Source organism: Anopheles moucheti, chromosome 3 (genome assembly GCF_943734755.1).
Source record: "Anopheles moucheti chromosome 3, idAnoMoucSN_F20_07, whole genome shotgun sequence".
NCBI classification, from domain to species: Eukaryota; Metazoa; Arthropoda; class Insecta; order Diptera; family Culicidae; genus Anopheles; species Anopheles moucheti.
In genome coordinates, this window is record NC_069141.1 from 37,459,167 (window position 1) to 37,482,228 (window position 23,062).

Below are 23,062 nucleotides of genomic sequence, written 5' to 3' on the forward strand. Positions count from 1 at the left end.
GATGCAAGTCTACCGAGTGACTTCGGAAGCAATGCGTCCTACGAATTAAATCTTCACCACTAATTTAATCTACACCTTTTGATGGAATTCTCCTAACACCGGTTGATTGCACGCACATTTTTTTGTGCGTATTTTAGTTTCACCGGCACCCACCAACGGCACAATCATCGTACCGTATCTAACAAGCCAATGCGACGCGGATCGATGGTGCTTGGCTTGGTATTAATTAAATTTTCAACGCGTACATGGTTTAGAAGAAAAAAATCACTATAGCCATCATTTACTATTTGTAGAAGCGTTCGCATGATTTATATTTTTTCTAGCTACTTCCTTACACCTGACTGAAACATCACACAGTTATAGTACGGGTTTTTTTTTCATGATCGTCGAGGTGTCTGGGCGCAATTTTTTTGTTGTTGCAGCAAGTTGTTGGCAAAAATCAACCATCTTGGAGGGGAAGTAACTTGCGAATTTAAACCTCATTTTTTGCAGTGATTTATTGAGATCGATCAAGGGAGAGTGAAACAGTGTGTGATTTTTTTCTATGTCTATTTCCTTCACAATCACTTTCTACGCAGGAGAAATGCAACATTAAGCAACTCCACTACAGTCCGATTTCGTACATTTTGTGATGAAAGCAAAGAAAAGCATTTGCGTTGATAAAAAATCAAACGATTGATTATACAATAAGTAAGTTTTAAACAAAATTAAAAGCTTGTGCAACATGGCAATAAAGACTTAAAAATTGTGCAAAAAAATCTATTTTAATACAACAATCTTTTTTATTTCCTCGATCGATTATTCAAAGAGCTGCTTCAAATGCAATAGCTTTCCAAATATTTGTCTCTTATTTCTTGTTTCGTTTCTGCCCAAATCCTATCATTAATACATTCACAGTAATAATCTCCCATCAACCGTTCACCATCAACATTATGATTATCATCAACATCATCGTCGTCGCTGAAACACTATCGTTATTAAGCCGAAAAGTCTTCCGATCCCTGACTAATGTACCTTCCCTATCCGTCCAACACATTGGTACGTTCCCACGTCAAAGATCGTACTGCGGCGTACGAAACTCAAGCGTAGAAAGCAAACATATCCCACTCGCTACTGTTACGCTTCAGCAGAACGAGAATTCCATTTCAATTGAGTCCGCCCTCTACCCGAGACCGCCATTAATCGCCCTCAAGGATAGGATGGGTGCGTGTCTACGATAAATTCGCAGCAAATGCGATAATCCACTTGCAGTTTGCGTAGTAGCTGACCTCACCAATAATGTTGACTTCTGGACAGGGGCGCACTGGTCTAACGAAACTCGTGCTAATTAATTCAACGAGCTTTTCCCCCTTTTTTCGTCCTACATTCCTAACGTCTACTTCAATGCGGTTTGCTTTCAAGTGTACGTCCTATCTCGTCTGGTCGAGAACTTTGCTGTTCGGCAAATTGCGTTTATGATTACCATTTTCCATCGCAAATGGCCCTTCGCCAAGTTGCTTTTATACTACCGGCTATGCAAAAATATGCACATCACTTCAAGTAATTCAAATCAGATCTTTGGGGTATTATATGTTTTTACATAAAACTCATTCTGCTATTCATAACAAACTTTTGAAGTTGTAGCAATGTGTTTCTGTACTATTTTTTTTTTGCATTTTCCATTTCTTTGTGCTTTGTCCGAAACAAATGCAGAACTTGAACGAAATCATTTCTTCACTCATTATTTCAATTACTCTATCGAATTCAAGAGCCAGCTGGCTGTGCTGTCAAAAATGATTAATGTGCTACATCACTTTTCTATTGAATAAATAAAGCATCAATACTACGAAGAACGAGAACATTGGAGCTCTGGTTTGTGTAATTCGGAACTCGTTGCGACATGTGTGGTACACTGGAACCAAAACATCCCGTCATACGGGTACTACTTGAAGGCAATGCTCGCGAAATCAGAATCTATTCATGTCTTGTAAGCTATACATGTCTTTACACCTCAATTGCAACCCTTAAGATTTACTCTGTTTCAGACGTGGTGTTGGTGTCAGATACTGAATTATACCGCTAACATTTATATACGCCTCTCGACAATCCACACACAGCTCGGTGCGATGCAGCGGGGTTTGACAAACGGCCCGTGCGAGATGAAAAATCATTTTCCTATTTTTTTGTTGTAAAACGTCGGGCGAAACCAGCACAAACAGGGAGGTAAATCACTAGCTGCATGCGCCTATTGCGCAGTGGTAGCGTATATTTCAATCATTTAAATGTGGGAAAACATATTTTTGCCCACAATAAAAACAAATATTTTCCTTAAATTTATGCTCAAGACATACCGTAATTATTTTGCAAATGGTATGAATAATATTGTAATAAATATTAAAAACATACACCACGATATAATATACAATGTGAGACGTAAGGTAACATGAGATCACAAAGCACAACAGACGTAAACCAATCACGCAAAAAAGTCAACAAAATCTTGAAAATGTTAGTCCAATACGCATTCTCTTGCTTCTGTTTTAGAGAATGTTTTTAAGCTCAACCTCTCTAACTGTTCTAAAGCTTGTATAAACAAATCATACTTACATCAATAAATTATGGAGAAAATTTCAAGATGCCCCCACTAAATAATTCCGCGTACACTCAACTACTATATGTCACACTTTAGCTCATCAAAACATTAACTTCTGCAAACAAATCTTCAATGGTTTCCAATTAAAGAAATCAAATAATTCATTCTCACAGCAATCTCACTGGCACATAAATGCTCCGAAGATAAACAAATATTGTAGTAGATAGGGAGGGAAAGTACTGCAAGTATCGGTTAAAGGATAAACAACACGCGCCTAACCACAAGCCAATCTGTCATTCGATGTCAAGTTCACGCACTCGTAAAGATCGTCTTGCAAAACATGACTCGCAGGCGCCAACGCACGCGACACGAGCGCACTGTTAACGCAAAAACGGTGCTACGCGCAAGTTTACCAGAATCAAACACAGCACACTTGTCACCCGATGTTGTCGTTCGCTAACATGAAACTGCGGCACACGGTCGATCATTTCACTGGTAGCTCATCATCAACACGGGGATTGACGCAGCTACGATCACCTTGCGCATTCGTATTCGTTCTCACGCTGAGCTGAGGGATGATACACGGAACACCCTCATGATGTATCGTCTCAGTGGACGAAATATTTCTCGCACATCCAGTACAGCGTGGCTAACGGAGGTAGGATTGAAAGGATTATTCAGAAGCCGGGAGTATAACCTCTCGGGAGAGAATACCCCAGGGGGGAAACAGACGATTGGTAAGGGATTGCGTTCATCAGCTGCGAATGTCCGTGAGTCATGCACATCACCATAACAAACGCCCCATCACACCGGGAATTGATGCTCCCGTCAGTGGTTGCCTCACATGATGCGCAGCTCAGCTCACAAAGATGCCCCCGGATGGTTGTATGGAGAGAAAAAAGTGGACGAACGGATGAATCTAAATATAAATAAACTCTGATGCTTTTCAAAGCCGAATAGGAGTTTCAGACAACCGGGATGAGCCTTTAAATTGGTAGTGTCGCGCGACAACCCAAAACGATAGACACGAGTCGGAATTAAAACGATACTCGTCAGTCCGCATTTTAAATAAAAGTGCGAACGATTAGCTTACAATGTTTCGAATGAGTGTTTACCTTTCTGTGGGAAGATACCATGGAAGGGGTTGATATAAACCATTCTCATCAAGTAAACGCACCTTGATCTTTCATCGTTATTTTCATTATCATATCATTTTAACTTTTTCGGCATTTTCATAGAAGCGATGCGAAAATAATTAAGTTCATTAATCAATATACAACTCATTTCTCATGGTCGAAAGCCAATCTCTTATTCAAGGGTAGAAAATGTAAAATAATATTCTTCTTCACATATTCCTTTCCCCCGGGGACCACTTGTTGCCATGTTCGACCCTTTATACTGCCCTGGAATTTGATCTAATTCCGGCAGACATGGCAATCTGAGCTCCATATGTTAGCCACCCACGGAAGGCCAACGAGCAACTATGAGAAAATTTTACTAAAAATATGCTCACCAAAGGGACGCTCGTAGGCAACGGAAAAAAAAGCGAGCAGATGATTTGTTTGTCTATTTAACCCTTTGATCTAGGAAGAATGGTTTCGTCAAAGGCGTTATGTTTCGAAGTTGAAAAAAGTTTGACAGTTTTGAGTTTAAAACTGAAAATATGATTACTCCTTTCAATTAATAATTTAAACAATTACAGCTTCTTTAGAGGATTCAAGATGTGAAACATGTTGGAAAAGACCATTGAATGTTAACATAAAATATAGTTTAGATAATGTCAAGATATCTCTATGACTTTATATGACTATTTATCGGTATCTTCAATTTAAAGAAATGTTATCGTTGTGTACTTCTAAGATAACATCGTTTAAACAAAAAAGACTAAACATATACGAAGACTCATCTACATAACAGATACTCATCTACGAGATCGATCGTATAATACGCAATGCTGTTTCGGCGCTCCATCTCCATCCACAACAACACCCGACGTTTGGCAAAGGATGATGGGCATTTGGCATTGGAGAGTTAAAAATCCAAACCAATGCCGTACGCTAGGCGTCCAAGACTATCCGCCTGGCTGTCGCTCTCTTGGGAAACATGGTTCGCTTGTCGTCTCGATTCGATTAGCAAAACGGTTGGAGGCAGCAGACCGCTAGGGCAGTACGGGATGTTGATCGGAGCCAGTACCGGCGGCAGCACCGGTCGCGACATACCGACCCGGCATTTGGCCGATCTCTTCACAAACCGATGGTAGCAGTATACCATACAGACGATACGCACGTATCTGCGCAGACGCCATCAATGACATGAAACTGCTGTGATGCCATTTTATTTGTTTTTTTTTGTGTGTTGTGTTGTACACTCTGGAGGAATAGCCGAATGATGGGGGTACGTGCAGAGATGCAGCCGCAGTTTCGAAAACTAGCAATGCGGGTGGTGCATTAAAAATGCTTTGATAACATTCATATTGTGGCTGTGTAATAACACTTCAGAACACCGACTCAACTGATAATGAAATTGCATCTGCACCATTGCATATTGAGCAAGGAAAATAATCAAAAAATAATCAAGATAAGCAAAAAACTACCTCCATTGATGCTTTTTTCCTTGTTGGATTCCTTATCTTTTAGAAGATGTGCCGCAAGCTTACCTGTAACGAAAATTAAAACATAGAAAATTATTAATATTTAGCAAAAATTAAAGCAACAATTCGATAATTCATTTTAATTTAATGTAAGAAATAGAGCCACGGAAAAAGGAGCACCTAAACATAAAGAACATAAGTAAGTTTTCGCCCACACTTTGACCCAGTTTTCCCTTCAAACCGCAAAGCAGTTTGCCAAAAAAAAAAGCCAAACTGCCGCACCTCATTTAGGGCAATCGATCCGAACGAAAAGACCTACATTACAAGCAACGAAATACATTCGATCGAAAGCGAAACCTTCACCACATGGTGTGCCGCTTTCATTATGCTTTATTGTCCCAATTTTGCTTTAACCAAGTGCGTCACACGGCACTAATGCACATTGTTCTTGTGTGTACCTTACGGAAAAGAGGATTAATTATTAAAAACATGCAAGTTTTACCACAAACATGTCACGTGACCTGGTGGTGTTTCTCAGCAATAAATTGTTTTTATAAACTAACAGGCTCTTTATGGAAGACTTTTCCCAACTCTCCAGCATCCAATCGCCCATACAAAAGTAATTAATGTTTATGCAATGAGGCACATCATTCGGTTTATCGAGGCATCTCGCTTGGTCGCAGTGTTTGAGCACAATATACAACCTGCATTGCGTTTTACACGCACAAGATCATGAAAGGGCAATCTCAGACGTTAGGCCGAAAGGCTGCGTACGTAATGCATAGCTATAATTTCACTTCGTTTCGATTCAATCCATACCTCGAGTGATGGTTATGAACAAATAAAATCTTCTCCAGAAAAAAAAATCGGCACAAGGCATTTGGCCCATGAAAGTGAAATTGAATAAACCCTTGGAAGCCATTCAAAGCCACCACCGAGAAGGGGGGTACCGAGTATCGTGCTTACGCATCACAAAATAAAACTACACTTCTTCCACCAATACCTACTTTTCGCAAGATTTCGTTTGGTTTTCTTCCACGGAATGAGATAGATTAACGAATTCATTACGGCGACGAGACGGACTGACGTTCAATTCGTGTAAGTGCACGCGAACCGTTGCAGAAGAATTGCTCAATGTCTGCACCCTTAAAACAGATCGCAATCTTTCTCGCGCTGGAACCGAGGGTAACCGTCTTCTCGTATGAGCTGGATAACGCGTCCGGTCGTGTCGAACTTTCGAAAGGACAGTAGGACGGCCGGGACACCAATCGCAAAGCGCACCAATGAATGATGCACTTTATGCTTGCCGCCGGGTTTGTTGCACCAATAAAACGTTTCACTTGTATTACACCAGCGCTCCAGACTAGACCTGGCAACAGACGAAACAAACTGCTTACGGTGGGGTACACTCTTTTTTGAAAACTTTGTTTAAGTAAATCAAACGAATTGTACGAGTAAATAGTTTGCACTGATCGAAAAACAAGTGGCACAAGTGCTTTAAAGTCTACTGCGATGAGACACGAAATTGGTGCACTGAGATCGATTCCTTTTTTCCCTATTGGATCAGCTGAGCCTGGAAGTAATTTCCATGTATGCGATACACTTGAAACAGTGCGAAAGGATGAAACTATTCACGTACACATTTCTGGACGGAATATAATCTAAATCTTCACAATTCACAAGCCCCGCAACGAACGAACAAAATCAGCACATTTGCCAAATAAAGACCCCAGCGCACCATCACGGCAAAAAGGACACCACGTAGGATTTTGACAGAAATGACATCCGCAACGGAGTAGGCAATAGAACACCACACCACACACAAAGCACCGTAATACACTCTTGTTGCACAGTCCGGTCCGTGCAGTAGTATTGGTAACCACCCGGTTTCCATGGGCGCCTTCGAACATGTGTCCTAATATGCTCCTCAGGAAGCAGGACGAAGAAAACTCCTGGCTTTCCACTCCGGCATTGTAGACGCACACAACCGTACACACCGTTTGTGACCGTCGCCGCGAATGCACCGACCATTCGCATCCCCATTTTTGCGTGTTGGAGTAGGGGTGAAACGGTGCGAAAAATGCCCACTTTGACAGAAGAACCCTTCACTTTCCGAATGGGTGTATGGGTGGAAATTCGGCACAGTGAAAGGCGAATGTGTGCGCGCAGGGTAGAAGGAAAAACGGAGGTGAAAATCCTACGGCAAAAGTGTGCGCGCGCACCACTTTTTTTTTTGGTGAGAGTACCGACCGTAGGCAACGGAATACAGGGTGGGTGACAATGAAAATGTTGTGGAAAGCGTCCCTATGTATCACACGAAGCACAGACGAACCCTGCGCTTCGATGGAAATCCGTGCAGCCAGGCATTTTCCCGAGACGGCGATGAGTCATCAACACACATTTGCCGCTTGCGTTCGAGGATTTTCTTCGAGTAATACTCCCCAGCATGTTTGCCGCTCACAGTGAGATGACTCTCCATGTTTTGGTCACGAGTTTGAACTAAAATTGAGCGGTGGAAAACTAGCGAGCAGTGGACTAGGGAGCTAAAGATTTGAAAATGCGACAACTTGTCGCTGCACAGGGTGTTTCATCGGAACGAATGGGAACAACATTAATAAAAGTTTCAATCCACCGCATATAACATCTACAATTTGTTGTATGCTGACTTCAAAAAAGATTACTTAAATCACTGATTCAGATAATTTGTTTAAGAATGTATCAAATTTTCAAATAAGCAAATAGCAAATGTGCCTTCATAGCAAACACAAATTACCCAACAGCTACGGGCCATTAGACCGTTCTACTAACGCATGGCACCCAACAGACGATACAAATCTTCAAGATTGCTCCCATTGCATACAAAACACGCCGGCATTACGCTGTCCCGCATAAATTTGAAGACACAAGGCCTTGTGTCGACCGAACCTCGTGGTACACGCCATCTTCTCGTACATGCGGCTCATTCGCGTGTAGGCGACATGACAATGTCCTTTTGCCGGTCGTACCTGACAAGGTTGCAAAAATGCCTTCCGGTAGCCTTCTCACCCACTATTTGATCTACTATTCCAATCTAAGGGCTAGAAGATTGTTGTGGGTATTGCCTCAAGAAGGCATAAAATCCCAAATGATCGCATGTTTGCTGAAAGGATCGTCTTAAAAGAATTACAGTTTTATTATTTGGCCATCCGCAAATTGTTTGGAAATTGTTTTGCCCCACACCCTTGGGCCATTGAACCGAAACGGTTCAGAACCCACGTTCAGACAAAATACAACACCACTAGACCAAATAGAAGGAAAGGTGGCGGCTCAGCTGTGCGATGGCTGCGCTATTAGCATTTCGCTACGAGGTGGCCTAATAGAGCGTAAAATACCAACATAAGTAGTACGCGCGGTGGGTGGTGCTCGATTGCTTGGACGATGCCGCCAATGAACTACAATTAATCGAGTTTCCGTGGGGAATAATTAATTTATCGAGGTCGGACTGTGGTCAGGGAGATCGCGTAATTTTGCAATTGCGATTTCAATACAGCCCGATCGAGCTGTGTGTACGCTTTGTGGTGCAGCAACATGCACATGCACAGGGTGCCTAATGTTTCAAACAAAGTTGCAAAGAGGAATGCAATTTGGTTTTGCTTGGCCCAGTATACTTGGAGTGTGGAGTGAAGTGCATCAGTTAGTGCTATGCTTCGTTCTACTTCAAGGTCTGTGTAGGATAGAGGTCGAGTAATATAGAGCAAATTGACAAGTAGCCAAAAGTTCGTTACATGTGATTTGACGTTTGGACGACCTTTTCCATTCAAATGTTTTGTGTGTAGTTGTGTTGATTAAACGGGCCGGTTATGGCAACAAGATTTTCATTGTTTGAGATTTTTGATTTTTGAGATTTGAGAACATTTATGTCGCTGTTGTTCGATGTTAGTCCGGAATAAGATCTGCAGATCTCATTGACGAATGGCTGAGGCTCTTCACATATGAGGAAGAAGATGAGGCCCATCATATCTCCCGGTTCACAGTACGGCGTGAAAGTTTGGTACCGTGTGATCAATTCTTGGTTTCAGAACACTAATAGGTGATGACCACACACCACTTTATAAAACCATCAATAGTTTGCTAAACTTAACTAAACCAACTAAAGGCTAATTGTGAAATGTTGCGATATAGCAAACGTCAAGGCTAGACGCAAGGAAAAAGTGTCACTAATCCACGATAAGAGAGTATGAGTGAGCATATTATGCATCTTACACGGGCGACCAAACGTCAAATGAAATCCAAAATGGCGATCCCCTATCTTGACTATTATTCGACCTCTATCCGACACAGACCTTGTCCTACTTATTTATAATGACATTCCTATGACAACGAAGCACAGAATTCGAAAATTTAATGGAAACTGTTTGAAATATTCTAAAATTTTCAGAAAAAAATCTCTTTCGTCGCAAACCACTTGAGAATTCATAGAAAACATTCCAAGTAAATTTCTTCACTTTCATGGAACACCAAACATTAAGCGTAGAATTGTCATATCATTAAAATCCCAATTCAACCATAATGATTCGTCCCCTGCTTGGAACACGGACCCTGCGGACATGTTAATGAGCACACCAAGAGTGCCGGCCGATTGAGTGCGACAAGAAAGATACTAGCGGTAATCGTGTCCTGAATGACTCTACTCTCGAAAGTACGCTCGTTGAATTCTGTTTTAACGATCAACTCAATGGGACGTAACTATTCTGACGGTGGCACTACCAACCTTTAAGCGTGTATTTATCGATTCGCAACGGAAACGTCAATTGAATCGTTCAAGCAGTCCCTCGTGCGACCATAAGATGCGCCGACCTCGGCCTGAATCATTCCAGGGACTCGATAATGACCAGCTTCCCGCAAAGGAAATAATTACGATCAACCGAAAGTGCACACGTGATTGCAAACTGGGAGCGGGAGTTTTTCGGTGGACGAAAACGGGCTCTTATCATTTACCTTTTATCTTCTTCGGAACCTTCAGCGAGCTCCAGAGGTGCGTCGCCGGCGGTTGGGGTGGCTTCTGCACCACCAGATACTCCTGTTCCTGCCGGCAGAGGTCAAAGTCACTGCCACCGGTCGATGATTTGAGCTTGTTCAAGCGGTTCTGCTGCTCACAGAAACGATTGCTACGCTTGAGCTCCTCCTCCAGCAGTGCATCCTGCAGCCGCGTCCGGGTGATGCTACCGGCCAGATCAGCGGGACGATGGCCAGGCCCGTTCTTCACGCCGAGCTCGTTGTGTCCAACGAGTTCCGTGCGGGACGTGGGTATCGTGGTGAGTTGGTGCTGCAATTTGCCCGCACCCGGCTTCTTGCCGCCGGTCACAAGCCGTCCCATTGCGTCGACTCTCAGCATGTGCTCAAGATAGAGCGCTTCCTTTGCGGTACACATGTTGTTAGGCACGTTACCACCGGCACTTGCAATTGCACAACTTGCAGCATAATTCGTTACGAGCTTTACCTTACGCGGTGCACCGTCTTGGACAATCGGTACACTGTGTACAGTACACTGTTCTGACTCGTACACCCCGGGACTATTGTTGCACGAAACTATCGGACGAAACACACGAAAAAAAGCCTATCGTATCGTTTCAGCGGTGCGGAAGCATTAAAAGAAAAGCAGCGTAAATGGTACGACCCACTAAAACAACCACCAATCAATCAAGTGGGTCGAGACAGATGCACCGCATCCGGGCGCAATACACTCCAAACAGTGGCGCACAGAAGAGATTCGGGACACTCAACTCACTTGCGCATCAATGCGCGCACTCGAACACGGGTAATGCTTTAGTACTCGGGCATCAATACTCCAATTTCAATTTTCACCTATTTTCCAAGCTTCCGCAGAAACTAACCTATGCGGGTGCGCAGTTCGCACGCAAAACCTCACGCACGCACAACAACGCGCCGATACGCGCACAACCGCTCGTTTTGGCAAGGTGATGAAAACTAAGCCTCAGCTTTCTTGAGCACCTGTTTCCCCCTCTTCTGCTTATTTTTCGCCTCACGACCGGCCGGCTCTCTTTGAAGCCTTCGAGTCGTGTTACTCACGCGCGCACACCCCAATTTTCTTTGCGCCGGGGATTTTAGTCTTGGGGTGGGATACAACTTTTCCGGAACACTACGGCCCGTGGTCGCAAACGGATCGTCAGCGTCTGACAGCGACGCATCTTTTGCGCCAGTTACGGAGCAACTGAGCGTAAGGTGTGCGTGCGATTGGGAATCGTGGCTACGCAAACGATGGTGAGATTATGCGCGGTACGCAGACGATGTTAGGGAGAGAAACACCCTTAAGTTGGGAGAGTTCCACACAGGCCTGCAGCTCTCGAATACACTTTTGTTGCTCCCTTGGAAGTGTTTATCCTCTTAGGCACGTGCGTTAGACGCATGGTTTGCGCATTAAAAAGTAAGTCCCTAGTCTACGTGCGTTCTACAACGAATTCTTTTTTCTCCAATTCTTCTGAAGTGTTCTTCTGAGCAGTTGCTTTAATTACTTTTTGCAATGCTTCAATGGCTCTTTTTCTATGAACAAATAAACAAAGTACCAGGAAAATAATGTTTAAATGTTAAATGATATCAACCATCAGCATGTCATCAATGTCAACAACCAAAAAGGAATTGTGAAGTAAAAACTACTTTCAGGATGTGATTGCTTCATTACAATAGACGAGTTTAACCAGACATTTTTAATAAAACGTAAGTCAATGAATAAGTTTAAAATATAATTATTTTAGTGATATAATAAAAAAAACTCTCCAAGAATTTCTTCCAATAAAAGTTTCCACTAAATCAATGCAAGTAACTGAGTTTTAAATCATTTATAATTGCTACTGCTAAATCCTTCCGCTGCTGACCTTAGCTTCCAAATTTGCAAGGATAATTAGAGCAAACAAAATTATTCACACACCACCCCACCCCGGGTCTCACATTTCGTACGTTGATTATCATCATTATCAATTTGGGTAATCACACTCAAAGAAGGCAAACCGGTGGTCAAACACAAATTCAGAAAACCGATTTCCAAATAATGATTTGGACCGTTGGGCCAACAATTTCCTACCGCCACAAATATCGGTTATCTAGCTTTTGAGAAATCTGTCAGTTCTGCCCTAGTCTCGCATTACACCAAAACCGTGGCGATCAAAGCTTTTCGATGAAAAGCCTAGGCATTTGTGTGATTTTTTTTTTTTTGCTGCTCGGCACATAAACATAGCAATTTGCAAGCGGTGAACAAATTACTAGCGAACGATCAAATCGACCCAGCGATCGCGGTGTTGATGATGATGATGATCAAGCTGTACGCACACATTTCTCCACATTCCACATTTCACGAGGGAGACCAACAACAACAACAACAAAATCCATAAGACACACGTACACCAGGCCCACAACACACAGGTTGGAGTCGTCAAATGTGATGAAGATTTATTTTCTGCCTTAATTTTTCTTCCTCCATTTAAACGGTACGCTTCAGAAGCGTTTCCTTTCCCGGGTGTACTTCTATCGAAACAAAGCTGTGTGTGTGTGTGGGGTAGCGAAAAGTTTCTCGACACACTCTCGACACGTTAAGCGAATCAGTAGATATTCATCATTCGAAGTCGAATGCATTCAAAGGTTTTCATTCGATTAAACGAAATTTGAACGCAGAAAAGCACTGTTAATTCGATCGCCCGACCGCGAACATGGCATCCATAATTTCGTTATTAATCTTGCATCCACATCAACAGCCACAAAACCGCCTTTGGAAGAGAAAGAAAAAAAGTTGAATTTTCCAAAAGTAAACAGCAACAGATTTATCTTTCTGTGTGTCCTTCAAAATGTGTGTTGCCGCGCTTGCCCGGGGCAACAGTGAATCTGATGGATTTAAAGCACAGGTAAAAGCGCTAACAAATCGGTGGAAAAAGCTTGCACACATGATTTTCACATGCACCGAAGGGAGCACACCAACACCAAAATCGAAACATTCCATTACGAATGAAAACGAAATCGAAAATCTACACAATCGCTAAGTGATCTTCGTGTTAAATCGCGCACCAAAACGCCCTTACAGCGTTTTTTTGTGATTGTGTGGCTTTCGAGTGCAAGCGCAAGAAACGCATCACGTCGCAGGTTTGGTCCGTTAAGCCCCACGATCGATGGTTTAGCTCTAAGATCTTCGGGATACGGCAGATGGTCGATGTTGGGTGGGCGAAAGTTAGGAAAATGGCGTGGCGTACGGAGAGGAGAAACGGAAAAAAGTAAAACCAACCTTGCCGGCGCGTTGGTCCCCTCGGGCAACCACCCCAACAGGTACAAACCGTGCAGATAAATGCAATGATAAAGCGCATTAAATCATTGTTTCTGCCGCTCCCAGTTTGGACCTTTTTTCCGTTTCGTCTATCGCTTTCGGTGAAATCGCTGCCCAAGAGCCAACCCTGAGTGCCGAGACGCAACGTGTAATTGTTTCATTTTAGCCAAGTGCGAATGAATATTTATGCTGGCTGGAAAAACTGGTGTTGTAATCGCGTGAGCGTGAGCGCTTTTTTTTTGTCTTTGGGTCGGAATGTCACCGCTGCTGCACCGGTCACTGTTTAGCTGGCCTGAGTTGCACTTCATTGTGGCCATGGCGAGTAATTTTCAAATCGTTTATTGTGTGCGGCCAACTCTATTTTTATGACTATTTATCACCACACTATGCGGAATAATATAGCAACAAAGGCACAATTACACCAGAAATCATCAGTTATTATAATCTAAACGATCACAAGTACCACTGGCATGGGAAGAAAATGGTCTTACACAGTTGTTCGGGCATTTCAACACAAGATTTTGCGATGCGAAAAAGAAGCTCCCGCTTGGAGTAAATGAACTTAAGGGCAAAAATATACACACAAACACCAACAAACTTTCGACCACCCTCAGATGACCTGGCGTGCATCTTCAAAGTTGCTAAAACCGACCACCACAAAACCAATGCGATAAACAAGCCATTAAACAGCTCCAAAGTTGCCCCGGAGTGTTACCGAAGATGCCAGGCATCGAAATACAATGTGCGCGGGTAGAGGTTCAAACAACCGCACGACTCTCGTTAGCTCTCGTTTGCACAAATCAGGTGTTGAAGGTTTGCCGCTGAACGCCAGACGCGCAAGAGCCTTTCGCGCACGAGATTGGCGATGTGTGATTGGCGCGTCCCAAAGTGCGCCCAGACACAGCAAAAGGGTAATGTTTATTTAAATATTTACATTTTCACTCAATCTGCTTGAACTGCCGACGCAACTACTTGGCCAAGCCGTGACGATGCCATCGTGTGATTTTATTTCTCCGGTCAGAGGATATTGCTTTGCGAAATTAAACTTTCCGTTTCCTGCACCTTCCTGTGAGCCTTCCTTTATTGGCGGAAAAATATGCAGATAAATAGTACATCGACACACGACCAAACATGGCTTGTAAATGTGTGGCTATTATTTGTTTTCCATTAGTCAGCTCGCCAGTGCTACCAGGGTTTGATTTTATTTTGAACAATGTTTCATTTCAACAAAAACATTACACTCGCCTTCCTTTCCCGCCTGGTTCGTTGGATGGTCATATATCGAAAACCGCTCCATCAACGCCAACGTCCAATGGAAACGAAACAACGGCCGAACGGCCGTATGCTTCTTTACGAAAACAAAACAAACGTACCAACGATCATCAGCACATTGGTCAAAGGAAAGTAAAATCAACCGCAAGCCACCAGCAACCAGAGTTCGCATGTTCGGCACTCTCGAAAACCAGGAGCCCATCGCGCGGAGGGAGCGCGATTTTTATGCCGTGCCTTCACATTTTTCTTCCCGCGCAGCAAATGGGAGGTTGCTGATTTTTGGTCCGCTACTTAAACGGTCGCGTGTTTCGGGCTTAATGGAAACATTTACTTTTCCACGGCAAACGCGTCGCGGTGAACTTGACGAAGCGCGGAAAAAGGAAGCGAGAAAAACCAAGAAGAAACGAAATGGATCGGTGTACTGACAGACTTGATTGACTGCTGCCGTCTTGGACCTGGACGGGAGGTTGGAAAAATTTCCAATTTTATAGCATTCTTGTGATTTGTGGTTTCCGGATTGTGGGGGGTTTTGCATAAGAAAACACACCGTTACCATAGCATCGTCGACTTCTTGTAGTTGTTAAAAATATTATCCACATGGATATTATCATAAAAAATTGTTTGTTCGCATACCACAGAATCACCCAACATTATTAAAGCCAGATTAATATCTCAATTTGACCCTGTCTCTCATGAGTCGCTTTGACTAGAGGTATCCACCTAAAGGTAAGTCGCACATAGAAACCCAAACGAGGTTAAGAATTTCATTGGTCGTATATCTAAATACACTCAATTACGAATATTTAAAAAAATAAAGGACATCCCCAGTTTCTTTCACCAATGTCACAAAATATTATTTGATAAAACATTACATTAGCGATGTAGAAGAGTTTATAACTTGATTTACTCTATAATTTGAAGAAGTTTGAGAAATTGATGTCAGCTTTCGCTTGAATACTGAAAATAGTCCATCGCACTACTAGCACTATTCCTCGTAAAGTCCTACCCGGTGATCTTGACTCACTGATTATTGTAAGTTGAAATTATTTTATTTCACTAACAATTAATGGGTCTGGTACGACATGGACCTTGATCCTTGTATATTTAAATTAAGGTATAAGCTTAGTTTTGTCTATTGTCGAGGGCGTACGAATCTAAAATCCTAACCTTAAAACACTAAGTACTTATGTTGAAATCGAATAGGTCAAAATGTCAAAACTGCCTACACATTATCAAAAAAGGATCGTTGTACGATGCTACCATTCTTCTATATTCATTGTGCAGAAAAGCTCTTTGTCTGTAATTTCTAGCTGGTGCGTATAAGTTTACATTTTTTAGCAACTCAGGTGCGTCAATTTCATGTCTAGGCAGTTTAGCGATGAACACACTTTGTAGGGTTTTTTGCCGGTGCTCGAGTGATTGCAGGCCTAGCAACAGACATCGTGTGCGATAGTCGGGCATGCTGAAGTTCCTGAAGATTTTAAACATAGAGGATCTCTGAATTCTACATATTGTCGAGTTATGTTATAAAACCTTACATCCTGTTAGCTCTGTCAATAATGCACTCAATGTGCGTCCTGAATTTAAGCTTATCGTATAATTCGTTGATTAGTTGATTGGTCCACGAAATCATTGAGCAACGAGCAGATATCAGATGTCAAATTGATACAATTTTGGTTGCAATTACTATAAAAGTTTTGACATTTTCACAATTTAAGGTGCTGAAATTCTCCATCAAATGGTTCAAGGATCAATTCGCAAACGAACAAACTTGTTTCAAGAACAATTTGTTCATTAACTACACGTTTCATACGACTCGTCGTTTCTTGCTTAAAGTTCATTGATACAAGCTAGCGAGTCAGCTCCATACTAGTCAAAAATTAGTTGCTCACTTAACCTATACTTGATAACCTCACATTTCAGATTGATTACTGATCTCCCAAATTAGTGATTAGTTATTCTCCCAAAATAGAAATGCATCAAGAAAAATTGGGATGTTTTGTGAAGATGTGAATTATTTTAGAGCATATTAGAGAAATATCGATCACTTCTTATTTACAATATTGCTATTTTCCATCTCATTGAAAGCCATATATGCGTATACAGCCTCGTAAATATTAGATTTCAAAAAAGCTACACCAACTTCAACTCTTTAAGGCAACATTGATTGTAGTGAAAGTACAAAATCGGATCTGCAACATAATACCTGTACGGTGAGCGAATAATCACGAAACTTCTTGCTACTACTTTCCGGCCCATTTTGTTAACTTAACCGTCAATTCCAAACCATCGGAAGTTTGCTATCCAAAACCGTCTTCTAGCTCGCTGATTTTAGTATTTCCTCCAGCCTTTAAAGGCGACTACCGCTACAAATACTATTACTTTTTATGGTTCGATTAATTAAAAATACGTAACGTTTTCTTCGTTTGTTTTTGTTCGGTTTTGTTTTGGTTGCTCCCTCTCTATCTCGTTCGCCACACAATCGATGAAGGATAAGTGAAGGAACACAGTGGAGCACCACCACCGCGGCAGTTGCGTCCGTTTGCCTACCGAGACGAAAACTTAACGCAAGCAGAGAAGCAAGCACTTTCTTCCGTCTTAAGAAATGGCGACTTCCGCACAGGAGGAAAACAGACACACAACGAAACTGCCTAAACATTTATTGCAATCAGGCGTAACGATGACAGCGCCGAAGAAGTGGTCATACGCAACATGAAGCAGCATGATAAAAAGCGAGCATTACTTAGTAGGCATTTGCAAGACGGCACTTAGCAATTAAAATCCTATAGCGAGAGATGCCACCGTCGTGTCGCCAATCAGTACAAACAGTGCCCACATTCAGTCGTAGACTGGTCAATTAGGTAACCGAGCATGTTTGAAGGCACGCGTTGTTGCTAACGAATCTACCATCCAACGAAGATGGAAACTCGTTACGTAAAGCGACGACACATCGACGTCAGCGGAAGCAACAAACAGGCTCCTGATCGATGTCCTCGAGATACACTACGCCCGCGGGTGAAATGCTTCCGAAGACTGATTTTGGACTGAATGATTTCACGTTTCTCGATCACGGTAGTGGCATGGCACGCGTCATTTGTCGCCATTTTCGTGTTTCGCTTCGCGTATTTCTGCCCGACGGTAGAGCAACAGGTACCACCGAACGATCGCGCAACGTTTCAAGATCACGATCACGATCACGTTGCGGTGCGAAGCCCTTTTCGCCACCTTCTCACCGATTGATCCGAGCTGGAATCTGTTTAATCGCACCGTTTTAATGGATTACCAGCACTGGATTGAGCCGTGCGTGAGTGGGGAAATTGAGGAATACATGCGTGTGTGGTAAAGGAAAAAAACTTCATTCACAACGCGGGCTGGACGGAGCTGGTCGGTTGTTTATGTTGCGCTCGATACACGGGAATGTAGATAAATGCGGTTGTAACACCATGTCGAGCGAGGGCAAACTCCTGTGTGGCGTTGCGGGCTGTGCTACAATAGTCATCGAACGAATCGCACCGATCGATCAGAGCCGTAGCAATTATTGTGTGCTCGAAAGTGTGTTATTGCGGCAAGAAAAGAGTCATTCCATGCGTTCGAGAGAGAGGAGGGCAATGTGTAATTTTGGTTGCAGTTAATTTCTGTTTAATTGAGCGATTAATTTCAAAGACGATTGCCGATTTGGGTCCGAAAGCGGACATATATCTCGGATTGTCCATGATGTTGTATTGCATTTCAAATGCATAGCGCTTCATTGTAGCATTTTACATTACCTTATTTGAGCGCAATCTATATGGTTTTATGTTTGGAACTTTTTTTCTAACACAAGTCTATTATTGAAAAAAAAAAGATTATAATCGACCAACCGTAACACTCGTCTAACAGATAAAATAAACCATTACTAGTAGCAAGTAATCCTCCATTCCCAGCTATTTTGGCCAACGAAAAAATCATTCTCCTTTACGAGCCAAAATCAATTAAATCTCATCACCTCTTTTGCGTCAGCCAGCGGAGCACTGTAGTTTACTGGAACACCAACCAAACCAAACCAGCCGATTTTCACGGATGTTGTCGATCGCATTAAACTCGCGCTTTGAATGAAATTACCCTTTTTCCCTCAATATATTTAGCAAAACCGGGCAAAGCCATAACACGCTTATCTACGCACGAGAACCGTACAAACGCTGCTACGATTTTCCACCCATCCATCGAATCCATCTCTCTTTCTCTCTCTCCCTCTCTGGGGCGGTGATTTTTCCGATGGGAAATCCTCTTCCCGTCTTACTTTGACACCGGATTTTGTGGCACACTCTGCTTGCCTCAATTCTCCGCTACGCTTTGTTCTTTCCATTTTTTCCCCCATCTTACATCGCAACCAAGCAGCTCGCGCACGATGCGGAAAGTATTTTCCGCGCGAATATCTAGGTCGTACGTTGTGCTGCTAATGCGGTCGACACCAACAACAACGACGACCATACCACACCGAGCGGGGGAAAAGCTCCCAGAGAACCGTGCCTGAAGTTTACGTGTGTTGACCCATTTTTTCACTGACTGGTGAAAAATTCCAGCAAATTCGTTACCTACCCTCGCCAAGCCAAATCCGCATCCGAGTTTGAGTTGCTTAGGCAAGCATCTACGGGGATCGGGGTAGTTACGAATCCCAGCCATTGCTCCGATGGTCTCGATTACTTCATTAAGACGAAGTGCAGTGATAATGGTAATTACATAGAATTACCGGGATGGTTACTGTTTAATTACATACCAGCCACAGTACAAGCCACTCCTTACTTTAATTCCACCTAATTCAGCAGCCCGGGCCCATGCTAAACGAAGACAAACGGGCATTTCTCAACCTTTGCCGCACTCCAGATCTCCCTCGGCTCACCTGTATCTTGGTTGGCTAATTGTCTTCATAGTATCTGATTGCATTTTTTTCCAGTGCGTGACGCATTTTGCCACAACAAATAGCGTTGCTTCCCTTCGTCCAAGTTGGAAAAGGCAAATTCCTTGTACCGACATTTCACTACCATCATTTTCGCTCACGCTTTCTCAAGTTTTAAATAAAGTATTTTTTTAGATACATAAAAGAAAACATAATTTAAAAAATAGAAAAAATGTTTTAAATGTCAGGAAAACTCGCAGGAAACAAAGTCTTTGTAGGACAGCATTCCTTTATAATTTTATGATAACTTGTAAGGGAGAGGACGTACTATTTTTTTTTACTTTTAAGTAAATTTGGAGAAAATTGTAGATCAATATACCGGCAAGCAACAAAGTAACGACTGCAATTGATATAATTTTATGATAACTTTTCAGGGAGAGGACATACTATTTTTGTTTTATTTTTACGAAAATCTGGAGAAAATTGTAGATTAATATACCAGCGAGCAACAAAGTAACGCAATTTATCGCAATTTCAACGTTAAACATTTGCCATTTTGTTATAAATTGAAATTCTCGAAATCGTTTATGACAAGTACTAAATTTCAGCAAAATATGCTTCTATACCGATTCTGCTGGTTTGTGATACAATTCCAGAATATCTCATCTTAAATTGTATTATACGCATTACAAAATTCTAATTTTGAATTGCCAAACATTTCCACCAAATAAAGAATTTATTATTCTAAAATAATGATACTTTCCCTATCAAAAGCTCCCAGCATTCTTACTGGGTTATTGTTGCTATTTTTACTATCAGTTTTTTTTTGTACTGCCACCTGACTTGTCTGCTGCACATTTACCATGCGCCCGGAGACAAACGAAGCACATTTGTGCACATAAAATTTGCATAAATCAACCAACGCACGAACGAAACTAGCGTGCCAGACGTAAGGGCGCCCTTTTTACCCCCAATCCTTCTCAGTGCCGATGAATAAACAGGTCTCATTAACGATCCGTTTGGTGGAAGTGAAACAAAACGCACTGTTTTGCATTCACTTCCGATTGGCGAGGTAGGTAACATTGCATATACACCTTTGCAGTACGAAAAGAAAAACCTTCGCCTCGTCCTATAAGCATTGCTGGCATTGGGACTGTAGCAGGTATCGGGTGGTAGAAGAATAAAAAAGTGTATAGATAATGCTAAGTAAACGGTAAATAGTACGCTTCCTTCCGGTTCAGCAGAATAGAAAGAGAGAAAGAGCAAAAGAGCACCTCAGTAAATAGATGTATCTAACTAACTAAATGGTTCCGAAATGGTACACCACACGCACGTAAAATTGGCAATAATTGTTATTCACGATTTTCCAACTCTTTTTTTTTCTCTCTGTTTTGTTGTTTCCTTTTTTAAACACTTCCACTTAACTCACTTTCAACAGCTAAAACCGAGCTGCTTGCTAATGAGACGCTTGCCGCAAATGCATGAGGATTCCCTTTTTCACGATAGTTAATTTTTGCACCAATACCACACGCTGAACGCGTAGCAACGCGCATAAACGCTCCGTGTATGCGTTAAATTATTTAATTAGACATAACATTCGTGCATGCATTTCCGTGCCTGCCTGCCGCTAACCCCTCGGCTGTGCGGGTGGGGCATTTTTCAAATGATTTAAGTTCACCCTTTATTTCGCTGCTTGACTGCATATGCTCTTCTGAGCATGAAAGAACAGCTTGCAGGAGATAAATGAAGCTGAAAGATAAAACTGTGTGAAAACAAGGCCGTTTTTTTAATGCAACTGGAGTTATTTGTTTGACGAATTTAATTTTGAATAGCGTTTTTTTCATACTGAGAATGTCCAAACTCCAGCATATTACATATTTTTCGCATAAAAATAAACACACAAAACGAACGAATGAAACAACATCCAACGGCACATCCGCAAAAGGACGCTTAAACAATTCCCTCCAATAATTAAATTCAATAAATGCCGACAAACACACCATCTGCACAGCTGCACGGCAATGATGCACCGACGTTTTCACTCCGACCAAACGATCCATGATAATTTGTGCCCACGAAAAATAAAAAACCCCAGTGGCATCATCAGCGAGCAAAAACGAACAGTCTTACACCCAAATTCGCTTCACTCTCTCCGCGTTGTTTTGTCTTTTTTATTTTTATTCGCAACATCATATAAAAACTCCAGCAATGCGCCAATAATATGCTACGAAATGCGGGCGTATGAGATGCGAATCAAGTAACTGGCGGGTCATGCAATTTTCGGTTGTTCCTTTTTTTCCGCTGCACACTGCTCTGCTGCGGCTGCTGCTGCTTACTTTCACAACTGCTCATCCACAGCACGCACATCTAACGCCAACATTGCAGGTCAATCGAAGGGTGATTGTGCGCTTAAGATCCATAAAGACGCGGTTCCCATCGGTGGCAAAACCCGATTGTTTTCGCTCAGGTAACACGCGGGGAAAAAAGAAATGGAAAGCACACGAAGGAATATGACAACAACAAAAAATACAACCGTCTAATCATCGCTTTTGGGGAAGCAAAGCTTTCCGTTCGGAGATGTTCAATTTCGTTTTCTATTTTACAACCATCACCGGGTAATAATATTATGACACTGTTGCACAATCAAACCTTTTTTGTTAAGCGTGGTTGATAATACAATATCTCTCGGTGCCGTCCGGTAAAAGCTGATTATAAAGCAAACAGGGCTGATGAGAGCAGAAGTCTTAACTGCAGTTTGATGCGCGTTCGTAGCACTGGTTGAAAACAATACATATAATATAACGTAGGAAAAGGTTTTACGACGAGATTGACATGCTTTTGATGGATTCGAATTTAACGTAACAGTATTTTGGGTGAATGAAATAGAATAAATAGTCAAAATGACCACTTTTTTGTAATCGGACCGCTAAAGATGATCTTTGCTTTCACAATCGAAGATCAAAAAAATAACAATATCTAATTCACAAAAAAAATTGATACACCGTTAGCTCTTTGAGCTTATCAATCAATCAGCAAATCGAATCGTTCGATTGCATTAAGCATGCTGCGAAATAAAAATAAATGTTGCTATAATGTTGCTTGCGTTAAGCAACGGAAATCAGCCAAATCAAACCTTCCTACTGTTATGCTACTCACTGTACAAATGTGTATTCCGCATTGCATACATCGCGGCGCTTACACCCATCTGCATCAATCAAACTGCACTTACCTTTCAGCGGTGTCTTGGCAGGTAGCGTTCCATTGGCGGTGCCGTTCCGCTTCAGCAGCATATTGCGCTTTGACGGTGGCGATGCCTTCAGCTGCTCCGGTACGAGCGGAATCGAGACGTTTGTTATGTTGGGAGATATACGTTTCTCTGCGAATAGAGCAAACCAAAGAAAAACGAGTTACGTTAAACCAGTCGCGTAAAACTCATGCAAGTACTTG

At 42.2% G+C, this 23,062-nt stretch overlaps 1 protein-coding gene across 2 annotated transcripts in view; it reads right to left on the reverse strand.

Annotated features, from left to right (window-relative positions):
• Window positions 1–23,062, reverse strand: part of LOC128305899 (uncharacterized) — a 114,574-nt gene that overhangs the window by 16,489 nt on the left and 75,023 nt on the right. Inside the window, exons 5-6 of one of the 2 annotated variants that reach the window (XM_053043531.1) lie at window positions 22,845–22,991; window positions 5,166–5,228 (exon numbers count right to left, since the gene is read on the reverse strand). In XM_053043531.1, coding sequence (XP_052899491.1) covers window positions 5,166–5,228; window positions 22,845–22,991 — 210 coding nt within the window. The remainder of the gene's footprint in view (window positions 1–5,165; window positions 5,229–22,844; window positions 22,992–23,062) is intronic. The other variant, XM_053043532.1, reaches the window with a different exon arrangement.